The sequence below is a fragment of the Ascaphus truei genome, chromosome 13 (genome assembly GCF_040206685.1).
Source record: "Ascaphus truei isolate aAscTru1 chromosome 13, aAscTru1.hap1, whole genome shotgun sequence".
Lineage (NCBI taxonomy): Eukaryota > Metazoa > Chordata > Amphibia > Anura > Ascaphidae > Ascaphus > Ascaphus truei.
In genome coordinates this window covers 48,862,902-48,881,111 of record NC_134495.1, presented here as the reverse complement: position 1 = coordinate 48,881,111, position 18,210 = coordinate 48,862,902, and the positions used below count along the sequence as shown (strand labels likewise).

General features: G+C 56.5%; 2 protein-coding genes and 1 non-coding gene across 3 annotated transcripts in view; all 3 read right to left on the bottom strand.

Moving 5' to 3' along the window:
• SUPT16H (SPT16 homolog, facilitates chromatin remodeling subunit) overlaps positions 1-17,714 on the bottom strand; it is a 34,464-nt gene extending 16,750 nt beyond the window's left edge. The window contains exons 1-18 of the mRNA XM_075569136.1: positions 17,620-17,714; positions 16,655-16,825; positions 16,190-16,345; positions 15,341-15,487; positions 14,798-14,949; positions 13,617-13,789; positions 10,945-11,035; positions 10,748-10,821; positions 4,032-4,144; positions 3,699-3,764; positions 3,324-3,428; positions 3,032-3,147; positions 2,633-2,786; positions 2,314-2,441; positions 2,082-2,217; positions 1,845-1,971; positions 1,643-1,761; positions 799-924 (exon numbers count right to left, since the gene is read on the bottom strand). Of these exons, the coding sequence (XP_075425251.1) occupies positions 799-924; positions 1,643-1,761; positions 1,845-1,971; positions 2,082-2,217; positions 2,314-2,441; positions 2,633-2,786; positions 3,032-3,147; positions 3,324-3,428; positions 3,699-3,764; positions 4,032-4,144; positions 10,748-10,821; positions 10,945-11,035; positions 13,617-13,789; positions 14,798-14,949; positions 15,341-15,487; positions 16,190-16,345; positions 16,655-16,789 (2,118 nt within the window). The 5' untranslated portion in view covers positions 16,790-16,825; positions 17,620-17,714. The remainder of the gene's footprint in view (positions 1-798; positions 925-1,642; positions 1,762-1,844; positions 1,972-2,081; positions 2,218-2,313; positions 2,442-2,632; positions 2,787-3,031; positions 3,148-3,323; positions 3,429-3,698; positions 3,765-4,031; positions 4,145-10,747; positions 10,822-10,944; positions 11,036-13,616; positions 13,790-14,797; positions 14,950-15,340; positions 15,488-16,189; positions 16,346-16,654; positions 16,826-17,619) is intronic.
• LOC142464662 (chromodomain-helicase-DNA-binding protein 8-like) overlaps positions 16,801-18,210 on the bottom strand; it is a 55,560-nt gene continuing 54,150 nt past the window's right edge. Inside the window, exons 18-19 of the mRNA XM_075568020.1 lie at positions 17,582-17,712; positions 16,801-16,825 (exon numbers count right to left, since the gene is read on the bottom strand). Of these exons, the coding sequence (XP_075424135.1) occupies positions 16,801-16,825; positions 17,582-17,712 (156 nt within the window). The remainder of the gene's footprint in view (positions 16,826-17,581; positions 17,713-18,210) is intronic.
• Positions 18,041-18,139, bottom strand: LOC142465319 (small nucleolar RNA U6-53/MBII-28). Its single transcript, XR_012787848.1, has one exon. It is a non-coding gene; the product is annotated as a small nucleolar RNA U6-53/MBII-28 (small nucleolar RNA).

The window sequence follows — 18,210 nt, the reverse complement described above, 5'->3', positions numbered from 1 at the left end:
TTTAAGGTAAGGTGTTGGCGTGGCGTGTGAGTGTGAGTGAGTGTTACAGGTAAGGGGCAGTGAGATAAGGTTTAAGGTAAGGTGTTGGCGTGTGAGTGTGAGGGAGTTTTACAGGTAAGGGGCAGTGAGATAAGGTTTAAGGTAAGGTGTTGGCGTGTGAGTGTGAGGGAGTGTTACAGGTAAGGGGCAGTGAGATAAGGTTTAAGGTAAGGTGTTGGCGTGTGAGTGTGAGGGAGTTTTACAGGTAAGGGGCAGTGAGATAAGGTTTAAGGTAAGGTGTTGGCGTGTGAGGGAGTGTTACAGGTAAGGGGCAGTGAGATAAGGTTTAAGGTAACGTGTTGGCGTGGCGTGTGAGTGTGAGGGAGTGTTACAGGTAAGGGGCAGTGAGATAAGGTTTAAGGTAAGGTGTTGGCGTGGCGTGAGAGTGTGAGTGAGTTTTACAGGTAAGGGGCAGTGAGATAAGGTTTAAGGTAAGGTGTTGGCGTGGCGTGTGAGTGTTAGGGAGTGTTACAGGTAAGGGGCAGTGAGATAAGGTTTAAGGTAAGGTGTTGGCGTGGCGTGTGAGTGTGAGGGAGTGTTACAGGTAAGGGGCAGTGAGATAAAAAGGTTTAAGGTGAGAGAGCACTAGAAGTGAGATGGGTGGAGAGGAGACAGTAATGTCCAGAACACAGGAGATGAGCATGGGCACAACGGGAGGTCAAAGCTGATATGTAGTGAGGAGCAGGTGAGTGGAGAACCTTGAAGGTAAGGAGAACTTTGTAGGTGATCCGAAACTTGATGGTCTTTCCGCCCCCTCACCTGCTCTGCGTACAGGTCGTCTCGGTCGTGCATGTGCTGGTGCTTCCCGAGGTCCGTGGTGATCTCTCCGACCTCAGTGTAGAACTGGACGTCCGTGTGCCTCTTCTTCCCGAACATGATGGCGTTCTGTCGGAGGAGGGAGACGAGTCATCTGACCACCCTGCTCTCACCATGTGCAGGGACCTGTGCAAGAGCAACTGGGCCCAAATCTGAGTCACCGACCAGTATCAGAGGTGAGCAGCTCATTCATTTCAGCAAGGGGTATTAGAAATCCTTCTCAGACAAAGAAGATCAATTGCATGAACCATTAAACGCCAGGCCTCGATAGAACTGATTGTGCATCAGAAATGTATTCATTACATTTGCATAAAGAAATACATTGAAAGCTATAAGAAGGAATCACGGAGAAGGAAGTGTGTGCACGGAGAAGGAAGTGTGTGCACGGAGAAGGAAGTGTGTGCACGGAGAAGGAAGTGTGTGCACGGAGAAGGAAGTGTGTGCACGGAGAAGGAAGTGTGTGCACGGAGAAGGAAGTGTGTGCACGGAGAAGGAAGTGTGTGCACGGAGAAGGAAGTGTGTGCACGGAGAAGGAAGTGTATGCACAGAGAAGGAAGTGTATGCAAGGAGAAGGAAGTGTATGCACAGAGGCAAACATTAGCCAGATCGATTCTGTATATTTGAGTCTCTTCCCTGTGACTGTCATGTAGGAGGAACATGATCCACCAAGACCGCCCATCCCAGTTTAGGGTAAGATGACAGTTCCGGCCCTTTGAGTCTGCCCACCTAATGTCTATCTAGCTTGCTTGGGTAGAGGGGAGCCAGGGTCCACCCCGCAGCTCGTTACCTTGAGGTGGAAATGAAGAACGATGATCATCTCCCCGTCGCAGGGCTGGAACATAGCGTGCTTGATGTTGTTGTATAAAATATCCACCTTATCACCTCGGACAGACGTGAAGCGGAAACCTGTGGGGAAGGAAAAGGGGATCAGTGATGTCTCTGCGCCCTCCCGCTGCACCTTTCAGACCCGTAGGACCCTGCGCCCTCACCGTTGACGTGAGCCTCCAGGGAGCCCTGCATTCTCTTCTGGGCGATGTTTGGCCGGATGTACAGATCCTTCAACTTGGGGTTGCTGCGGTTGAGGTTGATGACGAGGGAGTCTTGTTTGACGATGCCCTACGGGGAGGGGACAGAGGAAGAGGAGAGATGAAGACCCTCTGACCGAGGAACGCTCCGTATCTCGACGAAGAGGCAGAGCCCGTGGGGTTGCCGGTGTCTTCACTCACCTCCTTCTCTTTCTCCTCTGCTTCTCGGGTCTTGTACCGTTTCTGGACCTCCTTGATGATGCGGAAAGCATTCTGCAGGTTGACGGCTGGCACGCTAGGATCTCCGGGAGTCTTCATGTTAGAGGCTCGGTACGTTCTGAGGATGGAGAGTCACAGATGACACAGATGAGAGAACCGCAGGGTATGGACCACTTCAGGGAATCGCATGCGACAGGGCGGGGTCTTCTCTTACATTTCTTTAACGAAGGTGGCATCGGGGTTGGGAAAGATGTTACCCTCGTTTCGCCCCAGGGCACTGCCCGGGCAGTAGAAGTTGATTCTGAGGTAGGTATAGTCACCCTCCACTGACATACTGATATTCTGCAGAAAGACAGACAACGTGTTACAGAAGAACGAGAGAGCGGGAGAATCGGGCAACAGGACGACGAAGGGAATTACGTGGCCAGTGAGAGATGGTGAACATCATAGGAGAATGACGAGAGGAGAATAGACCGCCAAAGAGGCAGGCCGGGTTACGGGTAGCAGATGCGAGCAGGTCCTCTCACACTCACCTTGATGGTGGCGATGTGGAAGGGGGTAGCGATGCCAAACACTGGCATGATGACAGTCTCGTACTTCTTGTCAATATAAATCTTCATTTCACGGATATCCGGCTCCTTTGGCAATTGAGACGTGTTCCTGTACGACACGTTGGACTTCCGCGCCCTAAGGGGAGTCACAAAACAGGGGTGAGCGTGTGACGTGGCAAAGGGGATCTCGGAAGCAGCTGGTGTCCCTCCCGCTGAAAGGTGGCACACTGATACTGACCTGTGGACAATAAAGTCTGTGCTCAGGAGAGACCCAGAGCTTCCATTTTATTTCTCCGCCATGCATGATGACCGTCACACCAGAAAGAAGGGACACTTGGTCCATTGCCCATCAGTTATGACCCACACAAAGCAGGCTCTTACTTTTGTGTCTGCTGCTCTCCCTTCAGCTCTGTGAGCCTCCTCTTGGCCTCCTCGTTCAGCTGGGCAGCCAGCTCCTTCTGATGAGTGCGACGCTTCTCCTCGGCCGTCAGCTCGTTCTGCGAAGGTGAGGAGAGGGGGGAAAGGATTGAGTGAGAGGAACGAATCCAGAGAACACATCTAGAAATGATGGGAGTGCGAGAACTAGAAATAAAGGCCTTGAATGAAATGATGTTTCTGTCCATGCCATGCATGAGCAGGGAGAGGGACACAGATTGGGCACAGGAGAACATACCCTGGTCCGTTCAGGCAGCAGGGTAGCAGCAGCAGCGCGGGACCCTCGGCCCAGCAGGTCCTCTGCTTCATTCTTCTCCTCCTCCTCCTCTTCCTCATCCTCGTTCTGGGGGCAGACAGAACATACTGTAACAGACCAGTCTGCGGCAGCACTTTGCCTCCTCGCGAGACGGAGCCGCCATTGCACGGCACAGCAATGTGTGGCAGGCCCATCTGGCAACCAAGGGGTTACAAATTACGGGTGGGGCGGCCGGTGGAGGATTTGGAACCAAGAAGGGGGGGGTAAAACACCGGGGTTAGGTTACCACCAGGTTAAATTTACCACCGGCCATCTAATGGGAAATGCAAACTTGCCAATATCTCCGGTCACACCCACCTTCAGGAAAATGCCCACGTTCTTCACTTTCTTCTTCACGCCGGTAAGGACGGTCGCCGGCCCCTCCTGGGAGAGAAGGGAAAGGCTCAGATCCTCACACTCACCCAAACTCAGGGAGGAGATTTTAGTCCTATTTGTTAGAATGGAGCTGAACTCTTCCCAGGCGAAGAGAGAAGACCCTCATACTAACTGGGGTGATAACAGGGGTTCATCCTACAGGAAGAGGCAGATTAGGGCTGTGAGGAGGTGTTCTTATATGACAAAGGTATGTTGTGGCTGTGCTCTGTTCTTCAGGAAGGCCAGGTTGGTCTGGGAGCCGAAATCCGCATTTACCTCGTTCACCAGCAGTGTATCCCCCACGAACAGAGCATAGGTCTTCTCCTCGGGCTTCTTCCCCTCCTTGTTGGTGAGGTCAGACAGTCCCAGGTGAACACTGAACACCATGCCTGGAGGTAAACATCGGAGAGTCAGCAGAGCCAATTACTCACAGGCTACGCCCGAGCCAGCGAAGAGACAACTACTCACAGCCTACGCCCGAGCCAGCGAAGAGACAACTACTCAGCCTACGCCCGAGCCAGCGAAGAGGCAACTACTCACAGCCTACGCCCGAGCCAGCGAAGAGGCAACTACTCACAGCCTACGCCCGAGCCAGCGAAGAGGCAACTACTCACAGCCTACGCCCGAGCCAGCGAAGAGGCAACTACTCACAGCCTACGCCCGAGCCAGCGAAGAGGCAGCTACTCACAGCCTACGCCCGAGCCAGCGAAGAGGCAGCTACTCACAGCCTACGCCCGAGCCAGCAAAGAGGCAGCTACTCACAGCCTACGCCCGAGCCAGCGGATAGGCAGCTACTCACAGCCTACGCCCGAGAAAAGACAACTACTCACAGCCTACGCCCGAGCCAGCGAAAAGACAACTACTCACAGCCTACGCCCGATCCAGCTACTCACAGCCTACGCCCGAGCCAGCGGAGAGGCAGCTACTCACAGCCTACGCCCGAGCCAGCGGAGAGGCAGCTACTCACAGCCTACGCCCGAGCCAGCGAAGAGGCAACTACTCACAGCCTTCGCCCGAGCCAGCGGAGAGGCAGCTACTCACAGCCTACGCCCGAGCCAGCGGAGAGGCAGCTACTCACAGCCTACGCCCGAGCCAGCGAAGAGGCAACTACTCACAGCCTACGCCCGAGCCAGCGGAGAGGAAGCTACTCACAGCCTACGCCCGAGCCAGCGGAGAGGCAGCTACTCACAGCCTACGCCCGAGCCAGCGGAGAGGCAGCTACTCACAGCCTACGCCCGAGCCACCAAAGAGGCAACTACTCACAGCCTACGCCCGAGCCAGCGGAGAGGCAGCTACTCACAGCCTACGCCCGAGCCAGCGGAGAGGCAGCTACTCACAGCCTACGCCCGAGCCAGCGAAGAGGCAACTACTCACAGCCTTCGCCCGAGCCAGCGGAGAGGCAGCTACTCACAGCCTACGCCCGAGCCAGCGGAGAGGCAGCTACTCACAGCCTACGCCCGAGCCAGCGGAGAGGCAGCTACTCACAGCCTACGCCCGAGCCAGCGGAGAGGCAGCTACTCACAGCCTATGCCCGAGCCAGCGAAGAGGCAACTACTCACAGCCTACGCCCGAGCCAGCGAAGAGGCAGCTACTCACAGCCTACGCCCGAGCCAGCTACTCACAGCCTACGCCCGAGCCAGCGGAGAGACAACTACTCACAGCCTACGCCCGAGCCAGCGAAGAGACAACTACTCACAGAATACGCACGAGCCAGCGAAGAGGCAGCTACTCACAGCCTACGCCCGAGCCAGCGAAGAGGCAACTACTCACAGCCTACGCCCGAGCCAGCGAAGAGGCAACTACTCACAGCCTACGCCCGAGCCAGCGAAGAGGCAACTACTCACAGCCTACGCCCGAGCCAGCGAAGAGGCAGCTACTCACAGCCTACGCCCGAGCCAGCGAAGAGGCAGCTACTCACAGCCTACGCCCGAGCCAGCAAAGAGGCAGCTACTCACAGCCTACGCCCGAGCCAGCGGAGAGGCAGCTACTCACAGCCTACGCCCGAGAAAAGACAACTACTCACAGCCTACACCCGAGCCAGCGAAAAGACAACTACTCACAGCCTACGCCCGATCCAGCTACTCACAGCCTACGCCCGAGCCAGCGGAGAGGCAGCTACTCACAGCCTACGCCCGAGCCAGCGGAGAGGCAGCTACTCACAGCCTACGCCCGAGCCAGCGGAGAGGCAGCTACTCACAGCCTACGCCCGAGCCAGCGAAGAGGCAACTACTCACAGCCTACGCCCGAGCCAGCGGAGAGGAAGCTACTCACAGCCTACGCCCGAGCCAGCGGAGAGGCAGCTACTCACAGCCTACGCCCGAGCCAGCGGAGAGGCAGCTACTCACAGCCTACGCCCGAGCCAGCGAAGAGGCAACTACTCACAGCCTACGCCCGAGCCAGCGGAGAGGCAGCTACTCACAGCCTACGCCCGAGCCAGCGGAGAGGCAGCTACTCACAGCCTACGCCCGAGCCAGCGAAGAGGCAACTACTCACAGCCTTCGCCCGAGCCAGCGGAGAGGCAGCTACTCACAGCCTACGCCCGAGCCAGCGGAGAGGCAGCTACTCACAGCCTACGCCCGAGCCAGCGGAGAGGCAGCTACTCACAGCCTACGCCCGAGCCAGCGAAAAGACAACTACTCACAGCCTACGCCCGAGCCAGCGAAGAGACAACTACTCACAGCCTACGCCCGAGCCAGCGGAGAGGCAGCTACTCACAGCCTACGCCCGAGCCAGCGGAGAGGCAGCTACTCACAGCCTACGCCCGAGCCAGCGAAGAGCCAACTACTCACAGCCTACGCCCGAGCCAGCGAAGAGGCAACTACTCACAGCCTACACCCGAGCCAGCGAAGAGGCAACTACTCACAGCCTACGCCCGAGCCAGCGAAGAGACAACTACTCACAGCCTACGCCCGAGCCAGCGAAGATACAACTACTCACAGCCTACGCCCGAGCCAGCGATGAGACAACTACTCACAGCCTACGCCCGAGCCAGCGAAGAGACAACTACTCACAGCCTACGCCCGAGCCAGCGGAGAGCCAATTACTCACAGCCTACGCCCGAGCCAGCGAAGAGGCAGCTACTCACAGCCTACGCCCGAGCCAGCGAAGAGACAACTACTCACAGCCTACGCCCGAGCCAGCGGAGAGCCAATTACTCATAGCCTACGCCCGAGCCAGCGGAGAGGCAGCTACTCACAGCCTACGCCCGAGCCAGCGAAGAGGCAACTACTCACAGCCTACGCCCGAGCCAGCGGAGAGGAAGCTACTCACAGCCTACGCCCGAGCCAGCGGAGAGGCAGCTACTCACAGCCTACGCCCGAGCCAGCGGAGAGGCAGCTACTCACAGCCTACGCCCGAGCCACCAAAGAGGCAACTACTCACAGCCTACGCCCGAGCCAGCGGAGAGGCAGCTACTCACAGCCTACGCCCGAGCCAGCGAAGAGACAACTACTCACAGCCTACGCCCGAGCCAGCGAAGAGACAACTACTCACAGCCTACGCCCGAGCCAGCGGAGAGGCAGCTACTCACAGCCTACGCCCGAGCCAGCGGAGAGGCAGCTACTCACAGCCTACGCCCGAGCCAGCGAAGAGCCAACTACTCACAGCCTACGCCCGAGCCAGCGAAGAGGCAACTACTCACAGCCTACACCCGAGCCAGCGAAGAGGCAACTACTCACAGCCTACGCCCGAGCCAGCGAAGAGACAACTACTCACAGCCTACGCCCGAGCCAGCGAAGATACAACTACTCACAGCCTACGCCCGAGCCAGCGATGAGACAACTACTCACAGCCTACGCCCGAGCCAGCGAAGAGACAACTACTCACAGCCTACGCCCGAGCCAGCGGAGAGCCAATTACTCACAGCCTACGCCCGAGCCAGCGAAGAGGCAGCTACTCACAGCCTACGCCCGAGCCAGCGAAGAGACAACTACTCACAGCCTACGCCCGAGCCAGCGGAGAGCCAATTACTCATAGCCTACGCCCGAGCCAGCGGAGAGGCAGCTACTCACAGCCTACGCCCGAGCCAGCGAAGAGGCAGCTACTCACAGCCTACGCCCGAGCCAGCGAAGAGGCAGCTACTCACAGCCTACGCCCGAGCCAGCGAAGAGGCAACTACTCACAGCCTACGCCCGAGCCAGCTACTCACAGCCTACGCCCGAGCCAGCTACTCACAGCCTACGCCCGAGCCAGCGAAGAGGCAACTACTCACAGCCTACGCCCGAGCCAGCGGAGAGGCAGCTACGCACAGCCTACGCCCGAGCCAGCTACTCACAGCCTACGCCCGAGCCAGCGGAGAGACAACTACTCACAGCCTACGCCCGAGCCAGCGGAGAGACAACTACTCACAGCCTACGCCCGAGCCAGCGGAGAGGCAGCTACTCACAGCCTACGCCCGAGCCAGCGGAGAGGCAGCTACTCACAGCCTACGCCCGAGCCAGCGGAGAGGCAGCTACTCACAGCCTACGCCCGAGCCAGCGAAGAGGCAACTACTCACAGCCTACGCCCGAGCCACCGGAGAGGCAGCTACTCACAGCCTACGCCCGAGCCAGCGGAGAGGCAGCTACTCACAGCCTACGCCCGAGCCAGCGAAAAGGCAACTACTCACAGCCTTCGCCCGAGCCAGCGGAGAGGCAGCTACTCACAGCCTACGCCCGAGCCAGCGGAGAGGCAGCTACTCACAGCCTACGCCCGAGCCAGCGAAGAGGCAACTACTCACAGCCTTCGCCCGAGCCAGCGGAGAGGCAGCTACTCACAGCCTACGCCCGAGCCAGCGAAGAGGCAACTACTCACAGCCTTCGCCCGAGCCAGCGGAGAGGCAGCTACTCACAGCCTACGCCCGAGCCAGCGGAGAGCCAATTACTCACAGCCTACGCCCGAGCCAGCGGAGAGGCAGCTACTCACAGCCTACGCCCGAGCCAGCGAAGAGGCAGCTACTCACAGCCTACGCCCGAGCCAGCGAAGAGGCAGCTACTCACAGCCTACGCCCGAGCCAGCGGAGAGGCAGCTACTCACAGCCTACGCCCGAGCCAGCGAAGAGACAACTACTCACAGCCTACGCCCGAGCCAGCGGAGAGGCAGCTACTCACAGCCTACGCCTGAGCCAGCGGAGAGGCAGCTACTCACAGCCTACGCCCGAGCCAGCGAAGAGCCAACTACTCACAGCCTACGCCCAAGCCAGCGAAGAGGCAACTACTCACAGCCTACACCCGAGCCAGCGAAGAGGCAACTACTCACAGCCTACGCCCGAGCCAGCGAAGAGACAACTACTCACAGCCTACGCCCGAGCCAGCGAAGAAACAACTACTCACAGCCTACGCCCGAGCCAGCGATGAGACAACTACTCACAGCCTACACCCGAGCCAGCGAAGAGGCAACTACTCACAGCCTACGCCCGAGCCAGCGAAGAGACAACTACTCACAGCCTACGCCCGAGCCAGCGGAGAGCCAATTACTCACAGCCTACGCCCGAGCCAGCGAAGAGGCAGCTACTCACAGCCTACGCCCGAGCCAGCGAAGAGACAACTACTCACAGCCTACGCCCGAGCCAGCAGAGAGCCAATTACTCACAGCCTACGCCCGAGCCAGCGGAGAGGCAGCTACTCACAGCCTACGCCCGAGCCAGCGAAGAGGCAGCTACTCACAGCCTACGCCCGAGCCAGCGAAGAGGCAGCTACTCACAGCCTACGCCCGAGCCAGCGAAGAGGCAACTACTCACAGCCTACGCCCGAGCCAGCGAAGAGGCAGCTACTCACAGCCTACGCCCGAGCCAGCTACTCACAGCCTACGCCCGAGCCAGCGGAGAGACAACTACTCACAGCCTACGCCCGAGCCAGCGGAGAGACAACTACTCACAGCCTACGCCCGAGCAAGCGGAGAGACAACTACTCACAGCCTACGCCCGAGCCAGTGGAGAGACTACAGACAGACACCCCTGATCCATTCCTACTAAATCCAGTGATTTATCACATGAAATGTGAGCCCCACTGATCTGAGAAACCGATAATTGATATACATATTTAGAGAGATTGTTTATAGAAAGAATTTTGAGAGAGAGCGCGAGAAAAAAGAAAGAGAGCGAGCGAGCAAGAGAGTGCGCGAGAGAGAAAGAGAGGGAGGGAGCAAGAGCGAGAGCGAGGTAGGGATATATATAGGTAGCAATAGATTTACTGTACATAGATAGGTGCGATCCTGAAAGTGAGCGTAAGGGACATAACATGAATTTGGAACGAACATCCAAAGAAAGGGACGGCGCACTGCTGTAAAAAATGCAGGGGCTAACACAGGCAATGAAGGGTTAAAAAGTTAGATTTTAATGAAGTGGCATATAAGGAACATGATGGCAACTGACGCGTTTCGGGCAAGCGCCCTTTGTCAAAGAGTATGTCTGCGTCTAGACCATACTCACACTGATATAGACGATCCCCCGCCCACTCCACCGGAGCACCGCAAAACGGAGCGACACTGGGGACGCAAATCTCATTGGGGGAGCCCATCAGCGTGACGCGCCCCCCGTTGTGGGCAGCTCATTGCCTGTGTTAGCCCCTGCATTTTTTACAGCAGTGCTCCGCCCCTTTCTGCTGATGTTCGTTCTGATAGCACATTGGCGTGATGCACGCAGCGAGATACGCTGCCATGTGCGAGTACCGTTTCTCCTATACTTACTGACTGTACAGGAATGGACCAATACTGGTGTTCCTCTCGAGGTTTGTCCAGTGGAGTACTTCTGCTACATTATGCTTTGCATCTCCACTATATGGGCAGTTATTGCTACTAACGCCACACATGAGATGCAGATAGACCCAGTGTATCAGTCTCACTGGGCATAAATCAGAGCTTATCGTATATACTGTACAATCATATTTATGATTCAAGACTCGTTTGGATTACATGTTTCTGTGGACACTGAGCACCGTTATTTGGAACTTGTTTCTAATTTCTTATCATAATATGAGTTTGGCATGGGAAGAGTTTATGAATAATTTAGCTCTCACCTTTCTTGAGTTTGTACTGGTTCTTGCTGTTGATGACTAGCGATCCTTCCCGGAACTCAATCCCCATAGCGAATCTGAAGAGCAGAGAGGGAGGGGCGTGAAGTCTCAGGCCAGAGGTCACCATCTCTCCGAGGCATCGGGAGAGGTTACAGAGACTAACCACTGAAGACAAATCTACACAGAGGGGTATCACTCACCCCAGGTTCTTCGTGATCTTGCTCATCAGCTCCGGTTTCTGCTTCTTCACCTGATCCATGATCGAAGTGTATATCTCGCAAATTTTTGCACCTGTAAGTGCAAGAGGGGATTGCACGTGTCAACTGGCGCAGGAGGGACAGACTCGCAGGGTGACAGGTAGCCACCGTCACAGACTCGCTGGGTGACAGGTAGCCATCGTCACAGCCTCGCTGGGTGACAGGTAGCCACCGTCACAGACTCGCTGGGTGACAGGTAGCCACCGTCACAGACTCGCTGGGTGACAGGTAGCCACCGTCACAGACTCGCTGGGTGACAGGTAGCCACCGTCACAGACTCGCTGGGTGACAGGTAGCCACCGTCACAGACTCGCTGGGTGACAGGTAGCCACCGTCACAGACTCGCTGGGTGACAGGTAGCCACCGTCACAGACTCGCTGGGTGACAGGTAGCCATCGTCACAGACTCGCTGGATGACAGGTAGCCACCGTCACAGACTCGCTGGGTGACAGGTAGCCATCGTCACAGACTCGCTGGATGACAGGTAGCCATCGTCACAGACTCGCTGGATGACAGGTAGCCATCGTCACAGACTCGCTGGATGACAGGTACCCATCGTCACAGACTCGCTGAGTGACAGGTACCCATCGTCACAGACTCGCTGAGTGACAGGTATCCATCGTCACAGACTCGCTGGGTGACAGGTACCCATCGTCACAGACTCGCTGGGTGACAGGTACCCATCGTCACAGACTTGCTGGGTGACAGGTACCCATCGTCATAGACTCGCTGAGTGACAGGTTCCCATCGTCAGACTCGCTGAGTGACAGGTACCCATCGTCACAGACTCGCTGAGTGACAGGTTCCCATCGTCACAGACTCGCTGAGTGACAGGTTCCCATCGTCACAGACTCGCTGAGTGACAGGTACCCATCGTCACAGACTCGCTGAGTGACAGGTTCCCATCGTCACAGACTCGCTGAGTGACAGGTTCCCATCGTCACAGACTCGCTGAGTGACAGGTACCCATCGTCACAGACTCGCTGGGTGACAGGTTCCCATCGTCAGACTCGCAAGGTGACAGGTTCCCATTGTCACGGACTCGCTGGGTGACAGGTACCCATCGTCAGACTCGCAAGGTGACAGGTTCCCATTGTCACAGACTCGCTGAGTGACAGGTTCCCATCGTCACAGACTCGCTGAGTGACAGGTACCCATCGTCACAGACTCGCTGGGTGACAGGTACCCATCGTCACAGACTTGCTGGGTGACAGGTACCCATCGTCATAGACTCGCTGAGTGACAGGTTCCCATCGTCAGACTCGCTGAGTGACAGGTACCCATCGTCACAGACTCGCTGAGTGACAGGTTCCCATCGTCACAGACTCGCTGAGTGACAGGTTCCCATCGTCACAGACTCGCTGAGTGACAGGTTCCCATCGTCACAGACTCGCTGAGTGACAGGTACCCATCGTCACAGACTCGCTGAGTGACAGGTTCCCATCGTCACAGACTCGCTGAGTGACAGGTTCCCATCGTCACAGACTCGCTGAGTGACAGGTTCCCATCGTCACAGACTCGCTGAGTGACAGGTACCCATCGTCACAGACTTGCTGAGTGACAGGTTCCCATCGTCACAGACTCGCTGAGTGACAGGTTCCCATCGTCACAGACTCGCTGAGTGACAGGTTCCCATCGTCACAGACTCGCTGAGTGACAGGTACCCATCGTCACAGACTCGCTGAGTGACAGGTTCCCATCGTCACAGACTCGCTGAGTGACAGGTTCCCATCGTCACAGACTCGCTGGGTGACAGGTTCCCATCGTCAGACTCGCAAGGTGACAGGTTCCCATTGTCACGGACTCGCTGGGTGACAGGTACCCATCGTCAGACTCGCAAGGTGACAGGTTCCCATTGTCACAGACTCGCTGAGTGACAGGTTCCCATCGTCACAGACTCGCTGGGTAACCGGTACCCATCGTCAGACTCGCTAGGTGACAGGTTCCCATCGTCACAGACTCGCTGGGTGACAGGTTCCCATTGTCACAGACTCGCTGAGTGACAGGTTCCCATCGTCACAGACTCGCTGAGTGACAGGTTCCCATCGTCACAGACTCGCTAGGTGACAGGTTCCCATTGTCACAGCTTCGCTGAGTGACAGGTTCCCATCGTCACAGACTCGCTGGGTAACCGGTACCCATCGTCAGACTCGCTAGGTGACAGGTTCCCATCGTCACAGACTCGCTAGGTGACAGGTTCCCATTGTCACAGACTCGCTGAGTGACAGGTTCCCATCGTCACAGACTCGCTGAGTGACAGGTTCCCATCGTCACAGACTCGCTAGGTGACAGGTTCCCATTGTCACAGCTTCGCTGGGTGACAGGTAGCCATCGTCACAGACTCTATCACATTTCTATCAACACTGTGCCCCACGTTCAGTTGGAGGACGCATTTGCTATGTGACAGCTATATGGTCGCGGCCCAGTGGGGGCAGGGTCGCTGCCGGGCCGCGGCCCAGTGGGAACGGGCCGCGGCCCAGTGGGCGGGGATGTCTAACCTACTCAGGTCCCTTCTGTCTCACACCGTACACATCCTCTGTAAGACCCGCCCAGACGGTGCCATTTGACCCTCCTGGCACAGGACTAGCCTGTGGCCGGCAGCCTCCCCTCCGTACCGTGCGTCAGCTCCTTGCACAGCTCGTCCTGCAGCTGCAGCAGGAAGTTGTAGTTCTCCTGCATTTCCGGCGTGGGATCCACGATGAGCGTGCGCACCAGGTTGGAGCAGTACGACTTGTAGCGGATGCCCATGGCGCACGTGATGGCCCCGAAGTGCATGTGATTCTTATCACTGGAAGCGGAAATACAAACCGTGAGCAGAGTCTCCTCGCACGACTCTCCACCCCCCCCCCCCCCCCCCCGCAGCAATCCTGCCCGGCAGTGTGTGGCATCCACAACGCTTAACATAGAAACACATTCAAGGAGCATATGTTCAATTTAAAAAATAAAAACAATTCCCCCTCCCCACTGTGTGTGTACAGGGGGTCCCCGGAGTTGAACCGCATTCATTTCAGCTCCAGGGGCCCCCTGCCTTCACAAGATACTCACCTCTGTGGTGGGTGCCGGGAACGGCTTCGCAGGTAAATATCCCAGTCACGCTGGACAATAGGAAGCCGCAGGGGGTGACATCACGACTTCCTATTGGCCCGCGGGACATTTAAACCACCATTATGATAGCCCCAACTAGCCCAGCCCGAGCTGCTACCGGTACCCTCCACGGAGATAAGTATCTCTGGGAGTAGGGAGTGCCTCCCGAGCCGAAACTAACACGGTTCAGCTCCGGACCCCCCCGCTTCAATCCTACAAAAGGGGAAAAAAACCTCATCGCAGGAGTGTTTCTTTACATCTCCCCACAGACAGGTTCAGAGATCCCAGTACGGGATCTTCCTATCCCCCCAGAAGAAGGTAGGGGGAATAAAAAGGGGGGGATAGGAAGATGTTTGAAAAGTGCGTTTAAATTACACACAAATAATAAACAAGGCAGCCACAGGTCTTCTAAAGTGCAGAGAAAAGTTTCATGCAAAATAAAAAGAATCACACATTTCAGTTTTATTAGGAACCTTTCCCAGGTATTTGTAGAACCGAAACGCCTCTTTTTTGCATTCAGCTTTTTAAGACTTGTGGTTGTTTTGTTTATTCTCATTTTGTATGACCTATTTTTACATGGTGCACCTAGGAAACAATTCTATTAGTGGGGTGAGGCGGGTTGAGATATAGATATACATTTATGAGCGAGAGACAGATACATTTAAGTTAGATGTACTTCTTGCCGGTGTAAGAGTTCCAGGCGGACACTCACCTGACCACGCTGAACTTCAGGTGGTAGGTGCCCCCGCTCTGGATGATAGGGGGGTAGCACATTTCGATGGTGGAGGGGTCCGTCCCTCCCAGGTATTTCTTGTCCTCTATGGCTTTCTCCACCGACTCGGCCAACTTGCTGTGCCGCACTTTCTACAACGAGAGGCGCAGCGTGAAGGGTGGGGCGCGCTCGCTGTGCAACAGTACTAAGCATAGCCCCAATCCCACAGTACGCCGACCCGTGCCACCTTCTACGCAGCACGTATACGGCGGCAGAATAATTCTGGGGCAGAGCACTGATCCTATCACTATGGGATGTGTGATATTTTATTCACTGGTCCTTTCACGCTGTGAACGTATATACGGGTGGTATACCCATGGAGGACACACGCTGAGCCAGACCCCAGCATTACTCTCACTGCCAGTATGTCACTCTCCGTGCGCAGCGAGGACACCGAGTGGCTCCCGCCCCCACAATCCCTCGCCCGGCTGTTTAAACCAGGTCCGGGAGTCTTAGGTCGGGACAGCTTTGTCTCTCCCTCACCTCGTCTGCGTCCACGATCTCCATCACCCGCTCCTTGAAGAACTTGGTGAAGACGTCGGACGTGATGAGGGCTGCTTTCTTCATCAGGTTTAGCTCCCCGTCCTCCTTCACGGCAATGGTGTAAGCCACGGCAGCGCTGATATCCACCTGCGGGGGGGAGCACAAACCCTGCGATGACATGGCTGGGAGATGGCACATGTGAGATACATGCTTCCAGTGTTAATCTGCAGGTCGGGGACACTACGCGCCATCAGCTTGTGCTCAGACCCTCTGCCGAGATTCAGCAGAGAAACGGTTACAATCGTCACTTATCCTGATCCTCGCGGGACCCGCGGGCGCGTTTCCTCGGGGGACCCGCGGGCGCGTTTCCTCGGGGGACCCGCGGGCGCGTTTCCTCGGGGGACCCGCGGGCGCGTTTCCTCGGGGGACCCGCGGGCGCGTTTCCTCGGGGGACCCGCGGGCGCGTTTCCTCGGGGGACCCGCGCACGCGTTTCCTCGGGGGACCCGCGCGCACGTTTCCTCACATATTATTCTCCTTTGTACTTGGAAAATAAACAGCAGGCGAGAGGAATCGGGGCCTTTCAGGTGCGAGAAGGGCTGACAGGCCCACCCAGCACCACAGCAGTGATATATTTAGTATAGGGGCAGCCAACTACAGTCCTCAACCTGACCGCTTAGCTTTTTCAGTATATCCCTGCTTCAGCACAGGTGGCTGTCATTCCACCTGCGCTGAAGCAGGGATATCCTGAAAACCTGACCCGTTGGTAGCTCAAGGACTGGAGTTGGCTACCCAATTTAGATGTGTACACACACGCACGTTGGGATGGATGCACAGAAATCAGCTCTCACCTTCTCGAATCCCTCTTTGTTCAGGCTGTCGTTCCAGGTTTTCATGAAGTCCCCTGGAAACTTGTCCTTGCTGAAGACCCCAATGCGTTTGCCCTTCTTGCTGCCTTGGATGGCTTCGATCATCTTGTCAAAGCTGGCCTTGTTGGCCTCGTTTTGCTGGAAAAGGGATGGGCGCAATAAACAGCTGCCAACTCAAAGCCTTCGGTGTGGCAATGTCATGCTTGTCACGTTTCACAGCACAGGATCCTGCCAGTCTAACTATGTCACATCAAGATGGCAGAGGCCGACCTGATGGGTCACATGTCCCCATTCTGTCTGTCACTCACTCACTCCAATTTCAAGGTCACCCAGGGGTTCATTCAAGGTCTTATAGTCCACACGTGTCATGGTCACCCTACTTGGGTAGGGGTTGTGCTTGCCGTCAATGATATGCTTTCCTCTCCCCAAAAGGCCGGGTCTCCTCACCTTCTCCCGTATCAGCAGGGTAATGGCTGGAGCGCCGTTGGCATTCTCGTTGCCCTTGGTGTTGGCGATCTGCTTGAGGAATTCTACCTTCTTCTTGCTGGCCATAAAGATGATCTTCTCCTCACAGAACACCATGATGGTGTCCGTCAGCTCGTAGCCAAACAGCCAGGTCTGGGGGACAGCAAGAGAGGGAGCGACAGGCATGAAAATAACAAGCTGTGCCCATATTACACCACTCATATCTGCCCAAACTTATAGGACCACCATCTCAAACTCCCGGCAACGCCACGGTAAACTAACCCACACCGCTCTGTACAGTGGCAGTTACTCACCCTCTAATGCACTATTTATACCCGAGGAATAAATTGATATCCACCTGTGCTGAAGCAGGGAGATCCTTAAAACCTGGCCTGTTGGTGGCCCATGAGGCCTGGAGTTGGCCACCCCTGTATTAAACCATGAGATTGCCAATGCTTAAGCACAGGCTTGCTCTTGCGTTAACACGCTGTCATGTCTATCTCCTTCTCTGTATACAGTACTGTTCCTTGCTTTGTGCAGGTAAGTAGTGGCTTTAAAAGCGACTACTTCCTGTCTAATATAGTGCTGGCTTACAGCGCCGGCGACGTCGCCCGAAAACAAAATGCATTGTCGCCCCCGCCGCGTGCACTTATAGTAAGCGTGACGGTGACGCAATTTGTGGTAGCCGTAATTATTTGATTTTTCAGGGGCTGTCACCTCATGACAGCCCCTGAACCAATCAGGAGCCTGGTCGCCCGCGACGACGCCACAAAGCAAAATACAACTTTCGCTTTCGGGGCGACGGGTGACGTCACGCGTTGCGTCGCCGGCACTATAGGCGCGGCCTTAGCCAGCGTGTGTATACAATGTTACAATATAAGACTGGAAGAAACTGACAACCAAACCAACCGGCGGTTAAACAGATTTGATGCCCCACAATCCCTCACCTGCAGGGCGGTAGACTTGGCATACACAATCTCCTCGTCCACCCCCACCGATACAACGATGGCGTCCACCGTGGATAACTCATCTTCGCTTTTCTGCGGAAGAATTACAATTGCAGAGATAATTTACAAAAATCAATGCTAACCCTGCCTGGTAAAGAGTTATTTTGCGATTCCTAATTGAGAGAGAATGAGGAGTGGAGGGGGATGTGGGGGTGACGGGGGATGTGGGGGTGACGGGGGATGTGGGGGTGACGGGGGATGTGGGGGTGACGGGGGATGTGGGGGTGACGGGGGATGTGGGGGTGACGGGGGATGTGGGGGTGACGGGGGATGTGGGGGTGACGGGGGATGTGGGGGTGACGGGGGATGTGGGGGTGACGGGGGATGTGGGGGTGACGGGGAAGGAGGAGCCCCTCTTGGCGTGCCTCAGTTGGTTATGTTACACTCAACCGCCCCCAGCACAGAGCCCGCAGGCTCCCAGCTGTGGCGTCGGTATTAGCATGGCAACTCATCACAGGCAGTGCCAGGGCAGAGGAAGGGGGGAAAGGGAGGTGGGGGAGGGGGAGAAGGAAGGGGGGGGCGGGGGAAAAG